This window comes from Chiloscyllium plagiosum, unplaced genomic scaffold, assembly GCF_037043375.1.
Source record: "Chiloscyllium plagiosum isolate Xiang-an unplaced genomic scaffold, Cpla_swu_hap1 HiC_scaffold_37, whole genome shotgun sequence".
Taxonomy (NCBI): Eukaryota; Metazoa; Chordata; class Chondrichthyes; order Orectolobiformes; family Hemiscylliidae; genus Chiloscyllium; species Chiloscyllium plagiosum.
The window spans coordinates 27,179,473-27,205,306 of NW_028270175.1; the positions used below are offsets into that span (position 1 = coordinate 27,179,473).

The window sequence follows — 25,834 nt, forward strand, 5'->3', positions numbered from 1 at the left end:
GCATGTATACAGACACACAGATACACACGTGCAAAACACGCATGCATGTATACAGACACAAACACGCACACACACGCGCACACGCATGCATGTATACACACAGATACACACACGCAGACACACACATACATGTATACAGACACACGCGCAGACACACGCATGCATGTATACAGACACACAGACACACGCATGCATGTATACAGGCACACAGACACACGCGCAGACACACGCATGCATGTATACAGACACACACGTGCAGACACACGCATGCATGTATACAGACACACAGATACACACATGCATGTATACAGACACACACACGCATGCATGTACACAGACACGCACACACACACACGCGCATATGCAGTTATAAACCAGGGACACTCCTACCTCACTCCACTTACTGTGAAATACTGTGGGTCACCTTCACAACACTGTCTAAGAAAGCACACATTCCCAATTATAGGAACTATTATTGTCTGTTATGAGCAGTGGCTGATAGTGTTTTGTTCTCTGTAGAAGTATGACTTATTAATAATTTATTTTTTATGTAGGTGTTTTATGAAAACCACACCTTTTTTTGGACAAAAGTCCTTGGTCTTCAAACTCAAGTTTTCTAATACAAACCAAAGGAAGGAATAGGAGTCTGCAGCACTAGAGGAGTCTGCTTTTTAAATCAATTTTCCAACTTTTTTTTACTGAATTAAACATTATATCAATTCATCATTCCACCTGTTGGACAATTTACCTGTCAACAACATAACTAAACACTGGTGCATGAGAGAAGTCTTGAATATGCTCTGCAAGGTTTGGGGGAACTGGGTTAAGACACAGATTGGTTAGGAGCCCGATCACACTGAAAAAGTCACACCTCTCTTCTGGAGCTGAAGCTGCCTCAGGACAATGTGCTGAGACAGTCTCTGTGTGTTTCCTATTCTAAGTCTGCTCCCTAAGCCTGTCTCCTCCTCCTCCTCCTTTCCCTTCCCCTCTTTATCAGAGGTGCATCTAAAGCAATAAGAAGTTGTTTAGAACAAACAATCTCTCAGGAGGAGAACTCAGCCTGTGATGATGGCTGCAGTTAACAACAGCGATATCATCATCAAAATAACAGTGAGGAACTCACCTCCGTCCTCCTTGTAGTTTGAATTCTTGATCCAGGGAATTTATTCCTTTACAGCTATTTCCTTCCATCCACCACATTCCTGCAAACCTGTTTATTTCATCTGCCTTGTCCATCCTACTTGTTACTGTATGTCAGTGCACCTCACTTTATAGTTTAAATGTGCATCTTAGTGATTCATAACTCATTTTTGCCACACATTGAAGGATAGTTTTTTTATAATAAATACATTTTTGTACTCATTCATTGATGTAACCCGGAATGAATTCCATTTCTTTTAAGAGATTGGTCACATTAACCATCCTTGTGATTAAATTAGATTCCCTACAGTTTGGAAACAGGCCCTTCGGCCCAACCAGTCCACACCGACCCTCCGAAGAGTAACCCACCCAGACCCATTTCCCTCTGACTAATGCACCTAACACTACGGGTAATTTAGCATGGCCAATCCACCTGACCTGCACATCTTTGGACTGTGGGAGGAAACCGGAGCACCCGGAGGAAACCCACGCAGACATGGGGAGAATGTGCAAACTCCACACAGACAGTCGCCCGAGGCAGGAATCAAACCTGGGACCCTGGTGCTGTGAGGCAGCAGTGCTAACCACTGAGCCACCGTGCCAACCCAAATTGGACAAACACATTAAAACTTGAGATACATTTTATTTATTAGAACATATGTATAATTAGAATTCTTTTTGGTAAGAAAATCAAAAATAGTTTCTTTCACACAACTTCTGTTTCGTCCTCGAGTGAAGATATTTCAGACATTGACAGTACAACATTATAGAAAATACAGCATTTTTTCAGTTTTCACGCGAGTGAAATGTACAAAAGATGGCTGCAACATTCAAAATGGACATTGTATCCAGATTCATTCCTTGGTGCTGGGGTAAGTCAGTGAGCTGCTGTTTTCTCTCTGGCTCCTGAAAGTCTCTTACTTTCTTCCCCAGTGTCAGGGGACAGAGCCCTTCTGCTTCCAGACTTCAAGTCCTGCTTTATTGTCCCACCCCCATCAGCTGCTCTGGGAGCTTTATACAGGTCCTATTCCAAGACAGAACGCAAGCAAAATTCCATAGGGAAAACTTGGATTCTCCAAATGGTAATACACACACGCACACACAACGAGAGATAAAACAGAGACATGCTCCACATAAACAAACAGTCAGACACATACACAGCCTAAATACACTCCCCGTCCTCTAGATACAGTGAAAGTCAATCATGCAAGGACAGACACAACTAAAGGCAAGGAGTGGGAGGAAACACCTCATGATGTAGGTAAAGCCCACCACCCTCCAACTCAAGGCAGGCAGTGGATGGAACCCACAATGGTTCCAAACTGAAACATTGAAGAGGGGAGACAGACATAGAACAGCTCAGTGAGAGGTAACGGAGCACAATTGCAGGATGGATGGGGTGCATGGGTGATGTTGGGGTAGAGAGTGTACATCAGAGTCAGTCTAACATTGTCACCTGTAGGGACTTGGCTCTGTGTACTTGGTCACAGAAGCCCATGGAGTGACACACAGACAGCCAAGTGTATAACCGAGCTGTCAGCATTCTTCTTATTTGGCTTTGCTTGTTATTGGTTCCCTAGTCGCATGGTGGTGGGACAACAATTATTTGCACAACAATGTCTTCACTGAGACCCTGCACTGACATGCATACGAGAGCTGCTGGGGAAAAATAAGCACTACTGTTGTGCAGAAGTAGTGGGGGGACAGGAGGGACAAAAATAAAAACAGGGGATTTAAGAATCTCCTCAGTTCAAGGGACTGACTCCAAGCTGGCTGGCTACAGCCAGTGTACTGTGCACAAGTAACTAAGGGAAAAAAATAACAGCTGTACAAGAATTGTAAGCGTTCCCCAGAACAGAGTGTACCAGACCTGGGCTCAGGCAAGCTGAACCAAAACACAATCCCCCAGTTCAGGAACAGAAGGTGACAGACTCACCCTGAGGGACTGTGGAGTTTAGTCCCCACTCTGTGACTGCCTTCATAACACATACAAAAAGAAAATGGACATCCCACACAAAACAGCATTCAACACGATAGATTAATATGACAGTGGATAAGACAGGGATCAGTCCCAATGTAAAGCATGCAGGAGCGTTTCGATAGAGTAGGTGGTATCGACCAGCCCCAACTGTAGGTTGAACCCAGCCCATTTCCATTGAGTTTGCAGCTGGAATACGCTCACTTTATACTTCCAGGATACTTGGTGTAAAAACAGAAAGTACTGAAAACACCAGGGAAAGGAGAAGAAACAAATTCAGGTATAATCCTCTTCTGACAAAGGGTCAGACATGAATATCTCTCCTGGGTGAAACTCCCTGACCCTGTGTGTTTCCCAGATTTCCTATTTTGTTTCAGCCTTCCAGTATCTTACAATCTCATTCATCTCCCTGGTGTATGGCAGTCTCACCGTGAGCTGTATATTTACCTACCATCCAACACCTTCCTCCCTTAACTATACAAATAAAACAGGTGCTTCTCAAACAATGCACTTCCAACAAACAGGATTTTGCAAAGAGAGTTATTCCACTTTAGCCGAGTGAATACTCGCAATCCCAGATTCCCAAAGGAACAGGCAGAGGCTGTTTGGGAACCAGGAACATGAAATATTCCCTGCTACTCAGAAATAACTGAATCATTGATTTTGATTTTTTAAAAATATTTTTTGGTAAATGGCCCAGGTTTTACTTAAATGTTTTTGTCACAATGAAACAAAACCCTGTTCCAGGAACAGGGCCTCGTGTCACAGTTTCACTAACACACGCTCTTTGCAAAAGGCACTTTGATAGTTTTGCTTTTAAATACACACCTGGGATTTCTGCGGTGAACCGATGTGGGAACTGCCCCAACTCACAGGACCGGATGAAACGCTCTTTCAATCAGCCACCATGGATCTGATGGGCCAAATGGCCTCTCTCAATGCTGGGTAATTTTTATCAGCAGCCCCCTCCCCTCCCCAACTCAGACTGCCCCCTATCTGATCCAGGATAGTACAGCTCCTGGTTCAAACTCGAAAGTTCACAGGAAGCCCTTAATGTTTATCATTGCTGAGCACTGCTCTGTCACAGCAGCATGCATAAAAGGCAATAGGCATTCCTGTGTTCTGTTCAAGGAGACCAGGGCAGAAGCGGGGGGCTTGAACATGGACTGGCCAGACACCCACAAGGTTAAAGACAACCATCGAGTCAGTGCAGTGGCAAGTTCAGCGAAGCAAACCAGGTTCCTTTTTTTTATTGTCAGAGTGGGGTGGTCAGAAAAGCAGAGACTAATGTTAAGCAGTCACTACACTGCTCACGAGAGCCTGAAGGAAGACAGCACAGACGAGAGATCGCTCTGACTGACTGTGGTCACATATTGCACAGCTCTTCGGAAAACTCATCACAGTGATAATCCTCGAGAGAGAGAGAGAGAGAGAGAAAAATAACCCAAAGCAACAAGTTTGGCACATTTACCCCAAACCATGACCCCTGCAGAAACACTAAACTGGCCTCCCAGACTTGCGCGTTCCTCACTACACGACACCTACATGCTATATACAGACAGCTACATTAAAGGCACTGATTGCCTTCATTGTCAAGAGCAAGGGCCTGGAAGGGGAACTGGTCAAGAAGTCCATGTGAAAATGCTAATCACTAAGGAATGTTATCGCTAAAACAGAACTCCATTCTTGCAGTCCCTGACATGGAGGGTGACCTGACAGTGATCAGTGTTCATCAGCAGCACTCTCAGGGCCTCAAATAACCTGTACCCAACCCACCCCCAACACCCCCAGGAACTGAACTCGAGTGGGGAGGGGGAGGGCGAGGGGGTTCTGCATACAACACCCAACATTGAATCATAGAACCCCTACAGTGCAGAAGAGGCCATTTGGCACATCGGGGCCACACCGACCCACCCAAGAGCATCCCACTCAAACCCACTCCCTCCTACCCTCTCCCTACATTTCCCATGGCTAATCCATCTAGCCTGCACATCCCTGAACACTACGGGCGATTTAGCATGGCCAATTCTCGTAACCTGCACATCTTTGGGTTATGGGAGGAAACCGGAGCATCCGGAGTACACCCATGCAGACATGGAGGGAATGTGCAAACTCCACACAGACAGTCGCCCAAGGCTGGAATCGAACCCAGGTCCCCAGCGCTGAGAGGCAGCGGTGCTAACCACTGAGCCACCACGCTGACTGTTGAGCCCAAAGTCTACCTGCTCCCACCACCTCGCCCTCTCGTCAAGAATCTGGAGGAAGCCCGGGTCCTGCCTAAGGTTGCCCGAGATTTTGAGAGGGGGGTGGGAATCTCTACCCAGACAGCGTGGACAATCAGCTGTTGCTGTCAGGATCAGAAGGACCCTCCCTGTGCCCACCGCCAACCCCACGACCAGTATGGTACCGCTGTGGCACCGAATGCAGATCAGTTAAACAGTTCGCCTGCAGGCTACTGATTTCTGATGATTTGATTTTGAGGTAAAAATAAAGTTTGGTTTGAACAGTGTTGATGACTAAAACTACCCACCTCAACCTGAGAGTCTGCTCGGAATGTATGAGTGAGGTAGTGAGAGTAGGGTGGGGGTTCAAGGAGTCCGGCATTACAGGGAACGAGACCACATCGTGGATGCAATTCAGACATGTTTGAACCCTCGAGACAAGCTCCATGCTAGACCAGGGTCACGTGAAGGGGCACAATCCCTTCAAGAACGGTGCTAAATGCCAGGGCACCCAGACCCAACCACTGAGAAAGTGTCAGGGAGGAACAGCGGTGCAACAAGGAAATGCACCCTCACCTTGACTGCACCTTGGAGCCAATCCCAGAGTTAATCAGTAACCCAGCGTAAAAAAGGATCCTTTGTACGAAACATAATCCCCAAGCAGCTCAATTGTTTACTTTTGATCTTCCCACACCCTACCCCCACACCAGCAATTTTAAAAACATAGATTTCGCAAAGAGGTGCGCTGTTTAAAAATAATCTCAAGCCTGATTCAAGGCCCTGACTGTAAGAGGATCACAAACAACTGAGTGGATCTCAGGACTATTTTGCTTGATCACTTCCTCTGATCATCCCCATTAGGCAGATGTGGCTGGAAATGTCCCCCCCCCCGTCTCTGCTGGGGCACAATGACCTTTATTGGAGGATAAAATCAACTTGGCTTCCTGGTTCGGCCTCTTCCCTAGGCCTGTCTGTGGAGATAAATTGGTACGCCCGCCCTATTCTCCCCCACTCCAAAAACAGGTAAAACAGAAACCGGTGAATGTGCCAAGCAAGATGTTCCATATAAAATGTGTACTGGGAGCTCCAACCACATGGATTTCACCCCCTGCATCCCAGGCCCACATTGGCAAAAATGATGTCAAAGATCAGTAGCAGGAGGAAAGCAACAAGCTTGATACCTCCCTGCAATTACAAAAGCACAGTTTGGGATCATCCCTTACAGCAGCATGCCCCGTCCCACACAGAGCCCAAACCTCGTCTTAAACAGTAGGCTTCCTTCGGAGTATGATCCTAAGGACACAGCGGGAAGTGATCGAGTGATCGCTCGATCCTCCTCAGTTGGTCATTGTGGAAGATTATTTAAGGGTGTACTCCAGCAGCTCCCCCCACATCCCTCCCCCCTCCCAACATCCCATTCGTTAAAAATAAAAGTAGTCAGTCTCTGTCTTTGTGGAGGTTTGACAGGATTCGAGGCCAGATCCTCTGATGCCTACGCCTCCTCCTTTCCCACCAGCTCTGCATTGCCTGCCATTGCTGGTGGGAGTGCAGCCTTCACTTGAATGCTGACTGTAGCTCCTTGAAGGCCGCTTGCTTCTGCCTTTTCTGCTCGGCCTGTTTCTTCTTCTCCTCCTGCTCCTCCTTGATCTCCTGCTCAAATCGAGTTGCACTGTTGATCGCCTGAAGCTGCAAAAGAAATGCACCCTTTGTGATCAGGTCAAAGCACAGTGATCCTTCCCAGTGAGATGTGGATCTTACGTTTCGGTTTTCTTTTGTTGCTGCTGTTTTTTTGCTGAGATTCTGGTTTTGTAACCAAGATAGCGCCAGAGAATGGGGACTTTGTACACTTTTCACTGTATTCATACATCCCTATACTTGAGCACCCATGACAAGAAAATCTAATTCAATGGCCTGATGGGAAGGCTTTGGCCTAGCGGTATTACCGCTGGAGTAATCCAGAGACACTTAATATTCTGGTGGAATTTGAATGTAATTTAAGAAAAAAATCTGGAGTTTAAAAGGCCAATAATAACCATGAAATGATTATTGATTGTCAGCAAAAATCCATCTGGTTCACTAGTGTCCCTTAGGGAATGGAACTTCTGACTTTACTGGTTCTGTGACTTCAGACCCACAGCAATATGGTTGACTTTGGGCATTTAGAGAGGGCAATAAATGCTGGCCTAGCCAGCGATATCTACGTCCTGTGAATGAATATAAAAACAGCGAGCTCCTAGTGAACATAGCCAGCAAGCCCTAAGGTAAAGACTCTCACGAACAGGCCACTGGGCCCACCTTCCCATGTGGTGCCTCATTGTGAACTTCCTCCTGTATCGCTTCATCAAACCCTGCTCATACATCCTTCCAACTTCTAACAACATGCACAAGCCTCACAATCAGAGAGGTAGACATTTACAATAACATTTCTCCACTTTGCAGAGCTCCTGGATCAACTTGGGGAGACTCAGATGAGAAGAGGGATAGAAAGTGTAATATAGACTGTGATTCATGTATATTTTTAGTATCATTTGCTTTAATGGCTAACGTGTGGGTTTTTTGAGTGTCTAAAGAGTTAATGATTAACTTGAAGGCACATCTGTAGCCATGGTGATTCATTTTCTAGCAGCTTGAGTAAACAGCTTTGTCAGAAGGGAAATACCTGCACCAACACCTCTCTCCTCACCTCTGTCCAAGGCCCCAAAGGATCCTTCCACATCCGCCAGTAATTTACCTGCACTCCCACACACGTCATCTACTGTATCCTTTGCACCCGATGTAGTCTCCCCTACATTGGGGAGACAGGACGGCAACTTGAAGGTCATTTCAGAGAACATCTCTGGGACACAGGCACTAAGCAACCCCACCGCTCTGCGGCCGAACACTAACTCCCCCTCCCACTCCACCAAGGACATGCAGGTCCTGGGCTTCCTCCATCACCAAACCTAACCACCCGACACCTGGAGGAACACCACCTCATCTTGCGCCTTGGGACCCTCCAACCACTCGGGATCAATGTGGTTTGCACTAGTTTCCTCATTTCCCCTTCCCCCACCTTATTTCAGTCCCAACCTTCCAACTCTGCACCACCCTTTTGAACGGTCCTACCTGTCCATCTTCCTTCCCACCTATCTGCTCCACCCTCCTCTCCGACCTATCACTTTCACCCCCACATTCATCTACCTATCACTTTCCCAGCTACCTTCCTCCCCAGCACCACCCCCCTCCCATTTACCTCTCAGCCCCCTTGGCCCACAAGCCTCATTCCTGATGAACGGCTTATGCCCGAAACGTCAATTCTCCTGCTCCTCGGACGCTGCCTGGCCTGCTGGGTGCATTTCCAGCACCACACTCTCTACTCCAATCGCCAGCATCTGCAGTCCTCACTTTCTCCTACATCTAGTAGATTTTTCATTTATATTCAGACGGTTTACAATTGAACAAGATAAATAATTGTTTTTATTCTTTAACAGGATGAGGGCATTGCTGGCGAGGCAGTGTTTATTGCCCATCACTAATTGCCTAGAGAGCAGTTGAGAACGAACCACTTTGTGGGTCTGAAGTCACGTGTAGGCCACACCAGGTAAGGATGGCAGACTTCCTTCCCTAAAGGACATTAGTGAGCCAGGTGGGTTTTTCGACAATGGATTAAAGGTCATCATTAGATCCTTAATTCCAGATATTTATTGAATTCAAGCTCCACCATCTGCCGTGGCAGGGTTCGAACCTGGGTCCCCAGAGCATTGTCGGGGTCCCTGGATCAACAGTCCAATGATAATGCCACTCTTCATCACCACCCCATTTGTGTATCAGGGTTTCGGTTAGAAAATTCTGGAATTTTTTAAGCTTAAAACAACCATGGCTTGGAAAAAGTTTTCTTTTTAAAGTTTCGGTTTGGGGCGATCATTGGATAAAGATGGATGTTTAAAGCAGTGCTCTTGGGAAGGGGAGAAGATGGTAATATTAGAAATTACCTTGAAGAGCTAATGGAAAGAGCCTGGAAAGAGCTTGGACAAATCCCTGAAGAGATTATTTAAAGCTGAGGAAGTTAATCTCAGGGGTATAATACCTCCGGACTGTTCAGATGTTTTGGATGGAGAGGGTGAAGTCACAGTTAACCGAAACCAATCGAGGTGAAAGTGTTTCCTCTGGTGACAGTTCTGTAAAACAGTGCTTTTGGATACTGTCAAATTACTATTGGGATTGCGATTATATTTCAGCCGTACATTCCAAAATCTTTAAAAGTGTACGAACAGTTTGATTTCGGTTTTACCTTTATTTCTTTTGCTTGATACACATTAGTTTTGTTGTTAGAACAAAAGCTGCAACATTGCGTACCCGTGTTCCAGTGAAAAACCACTTTGGTAAAATCCAAATGTAACGAAACATGGTCCATCAGGTCAGATTTCAATCTGGGATCAGACTTGCCCCAGCTGGGACCAAAACAGGGATTACAGATTGGACGGAATGGAGTTGATGGGCTGAGTGGCATTTTTCACACTGAAGCTTCTTAGACCATGGTTACAGCAGGTGGAGGAGTTGGAAGGCCATTACACTGAGTGGGCAGTGTGAAGCTTGGACTGGAATACTTTGATGGTCAGCTGTAACCTGACCCCGTCAGTGAAGGAGCCACACTGGAAAACTGTGTGATTCACAGCACCCACAATCCTCAAGTCGATACCACACCGAAGTCACAGAAACCCCTTGTCTTCAGCTGGATAGAGCACTGCAATGTACAAAGAGTTGGCTGGGACTCACACCAGTTACAATTCCCAGCTCTGAATACAGGAGAAAGGAACCATACGGCCATAACTGAGAGGTCACTGGCCGTCCACAAGGTCAAAACGAGGAAAGCAAACAGCGTGGGATTAAGTAAACCAATCAGCATTTAATGGATGTCTAATTGGATACATGTGGGAGATACGATTAGAAGGATATATGGACAGGGTGAGATAATGTTAAGGTGGACAAGTGGACATATGTAGTGCAACATACGCTAGCATAGACCAGCTGGACCGAATGGCCTGCATCTGAGCTGGAAACTTAAATACAATACAAGAGCCGAACAGGATAATGGAGGAGGCAAGCAAATTGTGACAGCACTTACTTTAGCTTCAAAGAAGGTTTTGGCTCCTTTCACACCCTCTGCGGAGACATTGATCTCAGACAACTGGGCCAGAACATGCAACCCACTGTCTTCAGCTAACTCTCCTGCGGCTGCCTTCCGGAAAATCAGCAGGAACTAGAGAAAGGCAACAGAGAAATAGGAGCTGAGTGCTCAGGAGCCGCAGGGTTTATGGGGGAATGTGAGTGACCGTGAGGCGGCCCAGTGACACAGCCCGGTGTCTGTAGGGAGGGGGACAGTGAGACAGCCTGGTGTCTGTGTGGGGAGGGGGACAGTGAGACAGCCTGGTGTCTGTGAGGAGGGAGACAGTGAAACAGCCTGGTGTCTGTGAGGAGGGAGACAGTGAAACAGCCTGGTGTCTGTGAGGAGGGGGAGAGACAGAAGCCCGGTGTCTGTGTGAGGAGGGGGACAGTGAGACAGCCTGGTGTCTGTGTGAGGAGGGGGACAGTGAGACAACCCGGTGTCTGTGGGGAGGGGGACAGTGAGACAGCCTGGTGTCTGTGTGGGGAGGGGGACAGTGAGACAACCCGGTGTCTGTGGGGAGGGGGACAGTGAGACAGCCTGGTGTCTGTGGGGAGGGGGACAGTGAGATAGCCCGGTGTCTGTGGGGAGGGGGACAGTGAGACAGCCCGGTGTCTGTGGGGAGGGGGACAGTGAGACAGCCCGGTGTCTGTGGGGAGGGGGACAGTGAGACAGCCTGGTGTCTGTGGGGAGGGGGACAGTGAGACAGCCTGGTGTCTGTGGGGAGGGGGACAGTGATAGCCCGGGGTCTGTGGGGAGGGGGACAGTGAGACAGCCCGGTGTCTGTGGGGAGGGGGACAGTGAGACAGCCTGGTGTCTGTGGGGAGGGGGACAGTGAGACAGTCTGGTGTCTGTGGGGAGGGGGACAGTGAGACAGCCTGGTGTCTGTGGGGAGGGGGACAGTGAGACAGCCCGGTGTCTGTGGGGAGGGGGACAGTGAGACAGCCCGGTGTCTGTGGGGAGGGGGACAGTGAGACAACCCGGTGTCTGTGGGGAGGGGGACAGTGAGACAGCCTGGTGTCTGTGGGGAGAGGGACAGTGAGACAACCCGGTGTCTGTGGGGAGGGGGACAGTGAGACAGCCCGGTGTCTGTGGGGAGGGGGACAGTGAGACAGCCTGGTGTCTGTGGGGAGGGGGACAGTGAGACAGCCCGGTGTCTGTGGGGAGGGGGACAGTGAGACAACCCGGTGTCTGTGGGGAGGGGGACAGTGAGACAGCCTGGTGTCTGTGGGGAGGGGGACAGTGAGACAGCCCGGTGTCTGTGGGGAGGGGGACAGTGAGACAACCCGGTGTCTGTGGGGAGGGGGACAGTGAGACAGCCTGGTGTCTGTGGGCTGGGGGACAGGCAGACAGCCCGGTGTCTGTGGGCTGGGGGACAGGCAGACAGCCCGGTGTCTGTGGGCTGGGGGACAGGCAGACAGCCCGGTGTCTGTGGGCTGGGGGACAGGCAGACAGCCCGGTGTCTGTGGGCTGGGGGACAGGCAGACAGCCCGGTGTCTGTGGGCTGGGGGACAGGCAGACAGCCCGGTGTCTGTGGGCTGGGGGACAGGCAGACAGCCCGGTGTCTGTGGGCTGGGGGACAGGCAGACAGCCCGGTGTCTGTGGGCTGGGGGACAGGCAGACAGCCCGGTGTCTGTGGGCTGGGGGACAGGCAGACAGCCCGGTGTCTGTGGGCTGGGGGACAGGCAGACAGCCCGGTGTCTGTGGGCTGGGGGACAGGCAGACAGCCCGGTGTCTGTGGGCTGGGGGACAGGCAGACAGCCCGGTGTCTGTGGGCTGGGGGACAGGCAGACAGCCCGGTGTCTGTGGGCTGGGGGACAGGCAGACAGCCCGGTGTCTGTGGGCTGGGGGACAGGCAGACAGCCCGGTGTCTGTGGGCTGGGGGACAGGCAGACAGCCCGGTGTCTGTGGGCTGGGGGACAGGCAGACAGCCCGGTGTCTGTGGGCTGGGGGACAGGCAGACAGCCCGGTGTCTGTGGGCTGGGGGACAGGCAGACAGCCCGGTGTCTGTGGGCTGGGGGACAGGCAGACAGCCCGGTGTCTGTGGGCTGGGGGACAGGCAGACAGCCCGGTGTCTGTGGGCTGGGGGACAGGCAGACAGCCCGGTGTCTGTGGGCAGGGGGACAGGCAGACAGCCCGGTGTCTGTGTGGGGAGGGAGTCAGATAGACAGCCGGTGTCTGTAGGGAGGGGGACAGACAGACAGACCAATGTCTGTAGGAAGGGGGACAGACAGACAGCCTGGTCTCTGTGGGGAGGGGGACAGACAGACAGCCCAGTGTCTGTAGGGAGGGGGACAGACAGACAGCCTGGTGTCTGTGGGGAGGGGGACAGACAGACAGCCTGGTGTCTGTGGGGAGGGGGACAGACAGACAGCCCGGTGTCTGTGTTGGGAGAGGGACAGACAGACAGCCCGGTGTCTGTGTGTGGAGGGGGACAGACAGACAGACCAATGTCTGTAGGAAGGGGGACAGACAGACAGCCCGGTGTCTGTGTTGGGAGAGGGACAGACAGACAGCCCGGTGTCTGTGTGGGGAGGGGGACAGACAGACAGCTCGGTGTCTATGTGGGGAAGGGGACAGACAGACAGCCCGGTGTCTGTGTGGGGAGGGGGACAGACAGACAGCCCGGTGTCTGTGTGGGGAGGGGGACAGACAGACAGCCCGGTGTCTGTGTGGGGAGGGGGACAGACAGACAGCCCGGTGTCTGTGTGGGGAGGGGGACAGACAGACAGTCAGCCTGGTGTCTGTAGGGAGGGGGACAGACAGACAGCCCAGTATCTGTGTGGGGAGGGGGACAGACAGACAGCCTGGTGTCTGTGTGAGGAAGGGGACAGTGAGACAGCCCGGTGTCTGTGGGGAGGGGGACAGTGAGACAGCCTGGTGTCTGTGGGGAGGGGGGACAGACAGACAGCCTGGTGTCTGTGGGGAGGGGGGACAGACAGACAGCCTGGTGTATGCAGGGAGGAGGACAGTGAGACAGCCTGGTGTCTGTGTGGGGAGGGGGACAGACAGACAGCTTGGTGTCTATGTGGGGAGGGGGACAGACAGACAGACAGCCCAGTGTCTGTAGGGAGCGGGACAGTGACAAAGTCTGGTGTCTGTGGGGAGGGAGACAGTGAGACAGCCTGGTGTTTGTGTGGGGAGGGGGACAGACAGACAGCTGGTGTCTGTGTGGGGAGGGGGACAGACAGACAGCCTGGTGTCTGTGTGGGGAGGGGGACAGACAGACAGCCTGGTGTCTGTGTGGGGAGGGGGACAGTGAGACTGCCTGTTGTCTGTGGGGAGAGGACAGACAGACAGCCTGGTGTCTGTGGGGAGAGGACAGACAGACAGCCTGGTGTCTGTGGGGAGGTGGACAGACAGACAGCCTGGGGTCTGTAGAGAGGGAGACATACAGACAGCCCGGTGTCTTTGGGGAGGGGGGACAGACAGACCGCTTGGTGTCTGTGGGGAGGGGAACAGTGAGAAAGCCTAGTGTCTGTGGGGAGGGCGACAGACAGACAGCCTGGTGTCTGTAGGGAGGGGGATAGACAGACGGCCTGGTGTCTGTAGGGAGGGGGATAGACAGACAGCCCAGTATCTGTGTGGGGAGGGGGACAGACAGACAGCCCAGTATCTGTGTGGGGAGGGGGACAGACAGACAGCCCGGTGTCTGTGTGGGGAGGGTGACAGACAGACAGCCCGGTGTCTGTGTGGGGAGGGGGACAGACAGACAGCCCGGTGTCTGTGTGGGGAGGGGGACAGACAGACAGCCCGGTGTCTGTGTTGGGAGAGGGACAGACAGACAGCCCGGTGTCTGTGTGGGGAGGGGGACAGACAGACAGCCTGGTGTCTGTGTGAGGAAGGGGACAGTGAGACAGCCCGGTGTCTGTGGGGAGGGGGACAGTGAGACAGCCTGGTGTCTGTGGGGAGGGGGGACAGACAGACAGCCTGGTGTCTGTGGGGAGGGGGGACAGACAGACAGCCTGGTGTATGCAGGGAGGAGGACAGTGAGACAGCCTGGTGTCTGTGTGGGGAGGGGGACAGACAGACAGCTTGGCGTCTATGTGGGGAGGGGGACAGACAGACAGACAGCCCAGTGTCTGTAGGGAGCGGGACAGTGACAAAGTCTGGTGTCTGTGGGGAGGGAGACAGTGAGACAGCCTGGTGTTTGTGTGGGGAGGGGGACAGACAGACAGCCTGGTGTCTGTGTGAGGAAGGGGACAGTGAGACAGCCCGGTGTCTGTGGGGAGGGGGACAGTGAGACAGCCTGGTGTCTGTGGGGAGGGGGGACAGACAGACAGCCCGGTGTCTGTGGGGAGGGGGGACAGACAGACAGCCCGGTGTCTGTGGGCAGGGGGACAGACAGACAGCCCGGTGTCTGTGGGCAGGGGGACAGACAGACAGCCCGGTGTCTGTGGGCAGGGGGACAGACAGACAGCCCGGTGTCTGTGGGCAGGGGGACAGACAGACAGCCCGGTGTCTGTGGGCAGGGGGACAGACAGACAGCCCGGTGTCTGTGGGCAGGGGGACAGACAGACAGCCCGGTGTCTGTGGGGAGGAGGACTGACAGACAGGCTGGTGTCTGTAGGGAGGGGGACAGTGAGACAGCCCGGTGTCTGTGTGGGGAGGGGGACAGACAGACAGCCCGGTGTCTGTGTGGGGAGGGGGACAGACAGACAGCCCGGTGTCTGTGTGGGGAGGGGGACAGACAGACAGCCCGGTGTCTGTGTGGGGAGGGGGACAGACAGACAGCCCGGTGTCTGTGTGGGGAGGGGGACAGACAGACAGCCCAGTGTCTGTGTGGGGACGGGGACAGACAGACAGCCCAGTGTCTGTAGGGAGAGGGACAGACAGACAGCCTGGTGTCTGTGGGGAGGGGGACAGACATAAAGCCCTGTGTCTGTGTGGGGAGGGGGACAGACAGTTAGCCTGGTGTCTGGAGAGGAGGACAGACACACAGCCCAGTGTCTGTGAGGAGGGGTACAGACAGACAGACAACATGGTGTCTGTATGGGGAGGTGGAGGGGGACAGTGAGACGGCCCGGTGTGGGGAGGGGGACAGTGAGACGGCCCGGTGTGGGGAGGGGGACAGTGAGACGGCCCGGTGTGGGGAGGGGGACAGTGAGACGGCCCGGTGTGGGGAGGGGGACAGTGAGACGGCCCGGTGTGGGGAGGGGGACAGTGAGACAGCCCGGTGTGGGGAGGGGGACAGTGAGACAGCCCGGTGTGGGGAGGGGGACAGTGAGACGGCCCGGTGTGGGGAGGGGGACAGTGAGACGGCCCGGTGAAGTCAGTAGTCTGTATGTCCATGTTTATCTGTAGTTCGGTTTTCTTCCCTCCTGTCTAGTCAGTACGACAGGCACCATTTAATCATAAGACAGCATCCCTTGAAATTGCTGTTGTCTGAGCTGACTTACCCAGGTCTCCCTTGCAGCTGCAGTAATTGGATTACATTTAGAATACTGCAACATTCACTAAATTACCAGAACTGAAGTACATTGCTCTCATTCCAAAGAGGATTAACTCAAATCCTCAGATATTTCAGACCCTAAATGCTCATTTCCTATTTTCCTACACTGTTGATGGAGCTAATTCAAATAATCAGGTAATTTCAATTACTTTTTTCAGGTCCTGATCAGGTGTACCCGAGAACTCTGTAAGAAACTAGAGAAGTGATTGCCTGGCCTCTTACTGAGATATTTGTATCATCGATAGTCACAGGTGAGATGCCGGAAGACTGGAGGTTGGCAAACGTGGTGCCACTGTTTAAGGGTGGTAAGGACATGCCAGGGAACTATAGACCAGTGAGCCTGACCTCGCTGGTGGGCAAGTTGTTGGAGGGAATCCTGAGGGACAGGATGTACATGTATTTGGAAAGGCAAGCACTAATTAGGGATAGTCAACATGGCTTTGTGCATAGGAAATCATGTCTCATAAACTTGATTTGAGTTTTTTGAAGAAGTAACAAAGAGGATTGATGAGGGCAGAGCGGTAGATGTGATCTATATGGACTTCAGCAAGGCATTGGACAAGGTTGCCCATGGGAGACTGGTTAGCAAAGTTAGATCTCATGGAATACAGGGAGAACTAGCCATTTGGATACAGAACTGACTCAGAGGTAGAAGACAGAGGGTGGTGCTGGAGGGTTGTTTTTCTGACTGGAGGCCTGTGACCAGTGGAGTGCCACAAGGATCGGTGCTGGACCCTCTACTTTTTGTCATTTACATAATTGATTTGGATGTGAGCATAAGAGGTACAGTTAGTAAGTTTGCAGATGACACCAAAATTGGAGATATAGTGGACAGCGAAGAGGGTTACCTCAGATTACAATGGGATCTTGATCAGATGGGCCAATGGGCTGAGAAGTGGCAGATGGAGTTTAATTTAGATAAATGCGAGGTGCTGCACTTTGGGAAAGCAAATCTTAGCAGGACTTATACACTTAATGGTAAGGTCCTAGGGAGTGTTGCTGAACAAAGAGACCTTGGAGTGCAGGTTCACAGCTCCTTGAAAGTGGAGTCGCAGGTAGATAGGATAGTGAAGAAGGCGTTTGGTATGCTTTCCTTTATCGGTCAGAGTATTGAGTACAGGTGTTGAAAAGTCATATTGCATCTGTACACGACATTGGTTAGTCCACTGTTGGAATATTGTGTGCAAATCTGGTCTCCTTCCTATCGGAAAGATGTTGTGAAACTTGAAAGGGTTCAGAAAAGATTTACAAGGATGTTGCCAGGGTTGGAGGATTTGGGGTATAGGGAGAGGCTGAATAGACTGGGGCTGTTTTCCCTGGAGCGTCGGAGGCTGAGGGGTGACCTCATAGAGGTTTACAAAATCATGAGGGACATGATAGGATAAATAGACAAAGTCTTTTCCCTGGGGTCGGGGAGTCCAGAACTAGAGGGCATAGGTTTAGGGTGAGAGGGGAAAGATATGAGAGAGTCCCAAGAGGCAACTTTTTCACGCATAGGGTGGTACGTGAATAGAATGAGCTGCCAGAGGATGTGGTGGAGGCTGGTACAATTGCAACATTTAAGAGGCATTTGGATGGTTATATGAATAGGAAGCGTTATAGGGATATGGGCCGGGTGCTGGCAGGTGGAACTAGATTGTGTTGGGATATCTGGTCGGCATGGATGGGTTGGACCGAAGGGTCTGTTTCCATACTGTACATCTCTGTGACTCTATGACTCTAAGTGGCTGATGCGAAAATGCTGAAGTTTAGAACAGGTGACTGCTATATTGTGAGTGACCAGCAGAGGGTGACAGCAGCACAGATCTTGGGGTCAACTGGCCTCGCAGTGTGGGGATAGGAGCTATTCCCTGGAATTGTCTCTGGTCTTGCCTTTGCAGGAGCTCTGTCCATTGGCTGCATTTCACAGACTCTGCTCGCCCCAATAGTCAATGCTTTCCCAAGTGAACAGACAGTGACTTTTATTTTCCTTCCTCTGCCTCACCCAGGTGAAACTGGGGGTGTGCCCTCGGGGTGGGGGGGGGGGGGGGTCATTGTGTTCAAGTTAAAGCTGTACTGTTACCCCTGTTTAAAATTACTCCATTTTTAAACAAACAGCAGCTTTGCACTGCGAAGAATCCTGGATGGGTTTAAGAAGCAGACTGCTCCAGCAATATTGCTGTCGCTAAACAAAAAAGGGCATTTGCCTGGCATTTCCTCCTGAACAGCACGGTGGGGGTATCTACCCCTGGGACTGCGGGTGTTCATGGTGGCAGCTCACCACCACCTTCTCAAGAGCAATGGAGGATGGGCAATGAATGCCAGCTATGCCAAGATTGTAGCCGCCTACCCAGCGGTTGGCTCAGCCTCTTTGAGCAGCAATGGATCACCCAGGAAACAGGAAGAGCCTTGCAGTGTGAGAGCTCTCTGGACCTAGAGGTCAGTCTCTTTCCCTCACCCACAGCTTTGGCCAAGTTTAGGGAATCAGGTCAAATCTCTCCTTCTCCATTTGGACTTCCCTGTGGTGTTTCTTGCCAATAGGGAGCAGTAGGGGCCCCTTTGGCCCACCAAGCATGCACTGACACAGGGCGCCTTTCTAAACTAGAAACCTTTTGCCTTTGTATGGCCCATATCCCACTATTCCCTGCCTGTTTATGTATCTGTTAGGACATGCGAGTCATTGATGTATAGTAACCATTAACTAAGTAGAGTGCATACGTTACAGTGACTACAGTAACCTGTGCCTGTAACTACACTAACCCTGTAACCCACCCAGAGGAAAACTTTGCCCTGTCACATATTCAGTCATTTACATTTTACTCCTCTGAGGTCATACCCTCTCTGACACGTGCATGACTCTGTGAGCTGCTGGAGTTCCCAACACAAAGGATTACCTCCCGGAAGCTGAGTTTTCCATCAAAATCCTCATCCACCTCCTTGATCATATTCTTCAGACTGAGGTGAGTTTGTGGAGCCTCCAGTTTCTCCATCATTAGCTTCAGTTCCATCATGTCGATGAACCCATCCTTGCCGGCATCGTACCTGACCGAGTTAAAGACACAACACGTCACAAAGGACAGAGGCAGAGTCAGGAACGAGGTTTGGCTGTAGGGCAGAGGGGCTGAGCTATGGGGATAGAACAGCCTCTCCCAATGAATGGCCTTTTCTGTGCTGAAGCTCAGTTAGAATTTCCTAGCAGAGGAACAGGCCATTCGGCCCCACTGGTGGATACTGGTGCTTAAGCCCTATACTAGCTTCTGCCCTTCATCAGCCCAGCATTATCCAAAATCCCTTTCTCTGTCAGTTACTGGTCTGCTCTTTCTCTTCAGTACATCAATGTGATTCACCTCAACCACTCCCTGTGGTAATCAGTTCCACATCCCCCCCAATCCCCTGAAGTTTCTTCCACATTTCCTGTTGAAATTGTTAATATTATCTTAAATTGATGATGCCACCACAAAGTAGAAACGTTTTCTCCACATTAAAATTATCTTAGATTACTAATGTGTGGAAACAAGCCCTTTGGCCCAACAACTCCACACTGACCCTCTGAAGAGTAACCCACCCAAACCCATTCCCCTACATTTACCCCTTCACCCAACACTACGGGCAATTTAAGCATGGCCAATTCACCTGACCTGCACATCTTTGGACTGCGGGAGGAAACCGGAGCACCCAGAGGAAACCCACGCAGACACGGGGAGACGTGCAAACTCCACACAGACAGTTGCCTGAGGCGGGGATTGAACCTGGGTCCTTGGTGCTGTGAGGCAGCAGTGCTAACCACTGTGCCGCCCCAGTGAAGGGGTTATGAAGGGGTCTGATCAGGTTGAAGATCTTGACCAGCTCCTGTGTCACGATGGCGTGTTCTGACGCAGTTCCTCACAGTATTTATTGGTCGACCACCCTTTAGGATCTGAGAAGACTCTGCTGTTGCAGTGTTCACATCCTCATCACATGATTTGCTGGCGGGCGTGTACACACACACACACACACACACACATACACACCCCCCCCCTTGGTTTCAGTACTGTCCAGACCTATGTACACAATCCTTTATCCGACATCCTTGGGGCCAGTTGTTTTTCGGAATTCGGAATAAATGATATTTTCACAGCGATATAAAAAAAATTACCTAACAGCAGACTCACGTGTGAATAGTATGAACGCTGAGACACAATAGATACCTGCCAGTGCTGGGCCACGCCGCCATGTCACACCTGAGTGACGTGCTTCGAGTGGGTGTGGAGTTGGGTCACCTGTTCACACGCCAAAATCACACTCCACGAAAAACATTTCGGATTTCGGATAAAGGATTGTGTACCTGTACCAGCCTGAGTATATCTCTGGGATTTGTTAATTGCTCACGCAGCAGCAGCAATGTTCATTTTCCTGGCCTCCCTTTACTCCATCCAACAGGTTTTCACAATGAAGTCACTGAACCCTCTAACTTATCTCAGCTTCTCTCCTACTCCATTCAGCCCTGGTTTTAACTTATACTGGAGGCCTCAACTTGCACTGTGAGGATGGTATATTTGTAAACATATACATATTTCAAAAACAGGTAGATGCCTTTTGGCAGGGCACACTGGATGTTGTGATGCCATAGCATGGGAGATTTTTACAGAAGTTGGGAAAGCAGGTATCTTAGACACACAACATTGGCTGCTGGGTAGACTGGGGATAGCAGCAACCCACAGGAAAGAAACAGCCAAACTTGATCCATTCCTTATCAGACATGGCTCCCTCCGAGCCTTACCCTACTTGCAAGGGAGAAGGAGCAGTGTTCCCAACCCAACAGGCTCCCACCATGGAAGAGAGTCAAAACAAATTGGAACATACACCCAGAGAGACACCAGATTGACAGAGGGTCAGTGTTGAGGGAGCGCCGCCCCGTCAGAGGGTCAGTGCTGAGGGAGCGCCGCACCGTCAGAGGGTCAGTGCTGAGGGAGCGCCGCACCGTCAGAGGGTCAGTGCTGAGGGAGCGCCGCACCGTCAGAGGGTCAGTGCTGAGGGAGCGCCGCACCGTCAGAGGGTCAGTGCTGAGGGAGCGCCGCACCGTCAGAGGGTCAGTGCTGAGGGAGCGCCGCACCGTCAGAGGGTCAGTGCTGAGGGAGCGCCGCACCGTCAGAGGGTCAGTGCTGAGGGAGCGCCGCACCGTCAGAGGGTCAGTGCTGAGGGAGCGCCGCACCGTCAGAGGGTCAGTGCTGAGGGAGCGCCGCACCGTCAGAGGGTCAGTGCTGAGGGAGCGCCGCACCGTCAGAGGGTCAGTGCTGAGGGAGCGCCGCACCGTCAGAGGGTCAGTGCTGAGGGAGCGCCGCACCGTCAGAGGGTCAGTGCTGAGGGAGCAGCAGACTGACAGGTGGTGTGTGGGATTCAGTGGAAGCCCACAGAACAAGAAATTAGACTGAATCAGATCAAGGAAAACATTATGGGACTTCATAGAATCAGAATCCCTACAGTCCACATCGGCCCTCCGAAGAGAATCCAACCCAGACCCACTCCCCTATTACTCTACATTTCCCATGAATAATGCACCTTACCTACACATCCATGGACACTATGGGCAATGTAGCATGGCCAATCCACCTAACCTGGACATCTTTGGATTGTGGGAGGAAACCGGAGCACCCGGAGGAAACTCACACAAACACAGGGATAGTGTGTAAACTCCACACAGGCAGTCGCCAGAGGGTGGAATTGAACCCGGGTCCCTGGTGCTGAGAGGCAGCAGGGCTAACCACTGTGCCGACTTGATTAGATCAGGGTTGAGATCTTAGCAGCTACTTACAGGGCAAGAACAATGGCTGTAAAAATGGACATTTCTGTAGAAACTGACATTGCTATAGACAGAACAAACACAGTTACACCCAAAACCACAAGGGTATAAGAATGTGAGCGGTGATCCGACAGGGAGCTGCTCCCTTGTACTGTCTGTGAAACGGGTCACATCTTTGTATCATCTATGTAACTGCCACGCTTCTGCAATAAAGACTTAAAGACGACATCATGGAGTTCCTGTGCCTGGTTATTCCTATTATCGGGAAAAACATGTACCGAACACAGTGAGTACTGAGGGAGTGTTGTGCTGTCAGAGGGGGTGTCAGTGCTGAGGGAGTGTCGCGCTGTCGGGGGGGGGGGTCAGTGCTGAGGGAGGACTGCACTGTCAGAGGGAGGGTCAGTGCTGAGGAAGGACTGCACTGTCAGAGGGAGGGTCAGTGCTGAGGGAGGACTGCACTGTCAGAGGGAGGGTCAGTGCTGAGGGAGGACTGCACTGTCAGAGGGAGGGTCAGTGCTGAGGGAGGACTGCACTGTCAGAGGGAGGGTCAGTGCTGAGGGAGGACTGCACTGTCAGAGGGAGGGTCAGTGCTGAGGAAGGACTGCACTGTCAGAGGGAGGGTCAGTGCTGAGGGAGAACTGCGCTGACAGAGGGAGGGTCAGTGCTGAGGGAGGACTGCACTGTCATGGGAGGGGGTCAGTGCTGAGGGAGGACTGCACTGTCAGAGTGGGGGGGCCAGTGCTGAGGGAGGACTGCACTGTCAGAGAGGGGGGGTCAGTGCTGAGGGAGGACTGCACTGTCAGAGAGGGGGGGTCAGTGCTGAGGGAGGACTGCACTGTCAGAGGGGATTCAGTGCTGAGGGAGGGCCACATTGTCAGAGGAGAGGGGTCAGTGCTGAGAGAGGGCCACACTGTCAGAGGGGGGTCGGTGCTGAGGGAGCGTCGCGCTGTCGGGGGGGGTCAGTGCTGAGGGAGCGTCGCGCTGTCGGGGGGGGTGTCAGCGCTGAGGGACTGTCGCGCTGTCGGGGGGGGGTCAGTGCTGAGGGAGGACTGCGCTGTCAGAGGGAGGTCAGTACTGAGGGAACGTTGCGCTGTCAGGGGGGGATGTCAGTGCTGAGGGAGCGTCGCGCTGTCGGTGGGGGGGGGGTCAGTACTGAGGGAACGTTGCGCTGTCAGGGGGGGGGATGTCAGTGCTGAGGGAACGTCGCGCTGTCGGTGGGGGGGTCAGTACTGAGGGAGCGTCGTGCTGTCGGGGGGGGGGTCAGTGCTGAGGGAACGTCGCGCTGTCAGAGGGGTTCAGTGCAGGGAGGACTGCACTGTCAGAGAAGAGGGGTCAGTGCTGAGGGAGGACTGCGCTGTCAGAGGGAGGTCAGTGCTGAGAGAGGGCCACATTGTCAGAGTAGGGGTCAGTGGTGAGGGAACGTCGCGCTGTCAGAGGGGGGTCAGTGCTGAGGGAGGACTGCGCTGTCAGGGGGGTCAGTGCTGAGGGAGGACTGTGCTGTCAGGGGGGATTCAGTGCTGAGGGAGGGCCACATTGTCAGAGAAGAGGGATCAGTGCTGAGGGAGGACTGCGCTGTCAGAGGGGGGTCAGTGCTGAGGGAGGACTGCGCTGTCAGAGGGGGGTCAGTGCTGAGGGAGGACTGCGCTGTCAGAGGGGGGTCAGTGCTGAGGGAGGACTGCGCTGTCAGAGGGGGGTCAGTACTGAGGGAACGTTGCGCTGTCAGAGGGGGGTCAGTGCTGAGGGGGGACTGCGCTGTCAGAGGGTGGTCAGTGCTGAGGGAGGACTGCGCTGTCAGAGGGTGGTCAGTGCTGAGGGAGGACTGCGCTGTCAGAGGGGGGTCAGTACTGAGGGAACGTTGCGCTGTCAGGGGGGATGTCAGTGCTGAGGGAACGTCGCGCTGTCAGAGGGGGGTCAGTACTGAGGGAACGTTGCGCTGTCAGAGGGGGGTGTCAGTGCTGAGGGAGTGTCGCGCTGTCAGAGGGGGGTCAGTGCTGAGGAAGGACTGCGCTGTCAGAGGGGTCAGTGCTGAGGGAGGACTGTGCTGTCAGGGGGGTCAGTGCTGAGGGAGGACTGTGCTGTCAGGGGGGTCAGTGCTGAGGGAGGACTGTGCTGTCAGGGGGGTCAGTGCTGAGGGAGGACTGTGCTGTCAGGGGGGTCAGTGCTGAGGGAGGACTGTGCTGTCCGGGGGGTCAGTGCTGATGGTGTGTTGCGCTGTCAGAGGGGGGTCAGTGCTGAGGGAGTGTCGCATTGTCGGGGGGGGGTCAGTGCTGAGGGAGTGTCGCATTGTCGGGGGGGGGGGGTCAGTGCTGAGGGAGGACTGCGCTGTCGGGTGGGGGTCAGTGCTGAGGGAGTGTCACGCTGTCAGAGGGGGGTCAGTGCTGAGGGAGCGTCGCGCTGTCGGGGGGGGCAGTGCTGAGGGTGTGTTGCGCTGTCTGAGGGGGGTCAGTGTTGAGGGAGCGTCGCGCTGTCGGGGGGGGGGGGGGGGAGATAGTGTTGAGGGAGTGTCGCATTGTCGGGGGGGGGGGTCAGTGCTGAGGGAGTGTTGCACTGTCGGGGGGGTCAGTGCTGAGGGAGGACTGCGCTGTCAGAGGGGGGTCAGTGCTGAGGGAGCGTCGCATTGTCGGGGGGGGTCAGTGCTGAGGGAGTGTTGCGCTGTCGGGGGGGGGGGAGATCAGTGTTGAGGGAGCATCGCATTGTCGGGGGGGGGGTCAGTGCTGAGGGAGTGTTGCACTGTCGGGGGGGTCAGTGCTGAGGGAGGACTGCGCTGTCAGAAGGGGGTCAGTGCTGAGGGAGTGTTGCACTGTCGGGGGGGGGGGGTCCAGTGCTGAGGGAGTGTTGCGCTGTCGGGGGGGGTCCAGTGCTGAGGGTGTGTTGCGCTGTCGGGGGGGGGGGGGTCAGTGCTGAGGGTCAGTGCTCTCTCAGGGCAATGTACCAGAGCCATGGCACTGTTTGAAGTAAGTCAGTGGTGATACCCCTGGCCACCATTTCTCCCACAATCAGCATCATAAAGCCAGCTGGTCTCATCGCTGGCTGTGCGCAGGTTGGTCACTGCGATTCCTACATTACAACAGCGACTGCACTTCGCTGACTGCAAAATGCTTTGGGATAACCTGAGTGTGCAGGAGGTGCTATATAAATGTAGGCCCACCTTGATGTGAACAGCCCAGTGGTAGGGGAGTTGAGAAATGGCTGGGTCCACTGCAGAATCACTCATGGAGAGAGTGACAATTACCTTTAGGTTATTCCCTGACTCACCACTCCCCCCCCCCCCCCCCACCCCCCACACACCCTTACTCCCTCGGGAGAGGACACCTTGCTGGGGTGTGGTTACAGAGGCAAGGTCATCTTCTGGCCCATTCCCTGGGGGCCTGGGCTCAAACAGACAGTGTGGGCACACTGGACAGAGTGACCGGGCTGGGCAGTGTGGCCAGAGTGGGTGAGGAGCTGTCCACGTGTTCTGGTCACACACACACGGTGGTGGGGGTTCCCAGCACCACCCAGTGCAGAGGGAGATCCAAAACCTGGAAGGTTTGGGTGCGTCTTTTCACTCAGTGTTGCCACAGCTTCCTGACAGAAGCTCAGCAAGGTCAGACAAAGCCACAGACACCGAGCTGTTCACAACAGGAAGCTCAGCTCCGAGTAAAGCTCCCTCACAATGACCAAACACCACCAGAGATACTCACCATCTCAGTTTAGATTCATTAAGCCCTAATTCCCAAAGGGGTAAAATTAACAAGGAGTCCTCCTCCAGGGTAGGGGCGATGAAGGGCAGGGTGCAGGAGGCATGCAAGGGGATGAGGGAGGTGAGAGACGAAGGGAGAAGGAAGGTAGGGAGGGAAGGTCAGGAGAGAGGAAGAGAGAAAAAGAGGAGAGACGGATCCTAAAACTTGAGATGGGTGAGTTTGAGGGCAGCTCTGAGGTGCCAACATTAACCAGATCACCCTGCTGTCTGAGGCAGCTCTGCTTGTGCTACACCCTCCTGATTGTTGGGGTCTTTACACCATTGTTCCCCAATATTTCCTTTAATCTTTGCCAGGGTATTGGGTGGTACTAGTGCCAATCCTTCACCCCATATCACTGCCCCGCTCAATCCATCTACAAATGTCAAGCTGCCACACCTGCTGAGTTCTGCTAACAGTTT

At 52.9% G+C, this 25,834-nt stretch overlaps 1 protein-coding gene across 1 annotated transcript in view; it reads right to left on the reverse strand.

The window, feature by feature from the left end:
• Nucleotides 1-1,767: 1,767 nt before the first annotated feature.
• LOC122540245 (EF-hand domain-containing protein D2-like) overlaps nucleotides 1,768-25,834 on the reverse strand; it is a 42,745-nt gene continuing 18,678 nt past the window's right edge. Inside the window, exons 2-4 of the mRNA XM_087980526.1 lie at nucleotides 18,809-18,956; nucleotides 10,445-10,579; nucleotides 1,768-7,026 (exon numbers count right to left, since the gene is read on the reverse strand). Coding sequence (XP_087836652.1) covers nucleotides 6,895-7,026; nucleotides 10,445-10,579; nucleotides 18,809-18,956 — 415 coding nt within the window. The 3' untranslated portion in view covers nucleotides 1,768-6,894. The remainder of the gene's footprint in view (nucleotides 7,027-10,444; nucleotides 10,580-18,808; nucleotides 18,957-25,834) is intronic.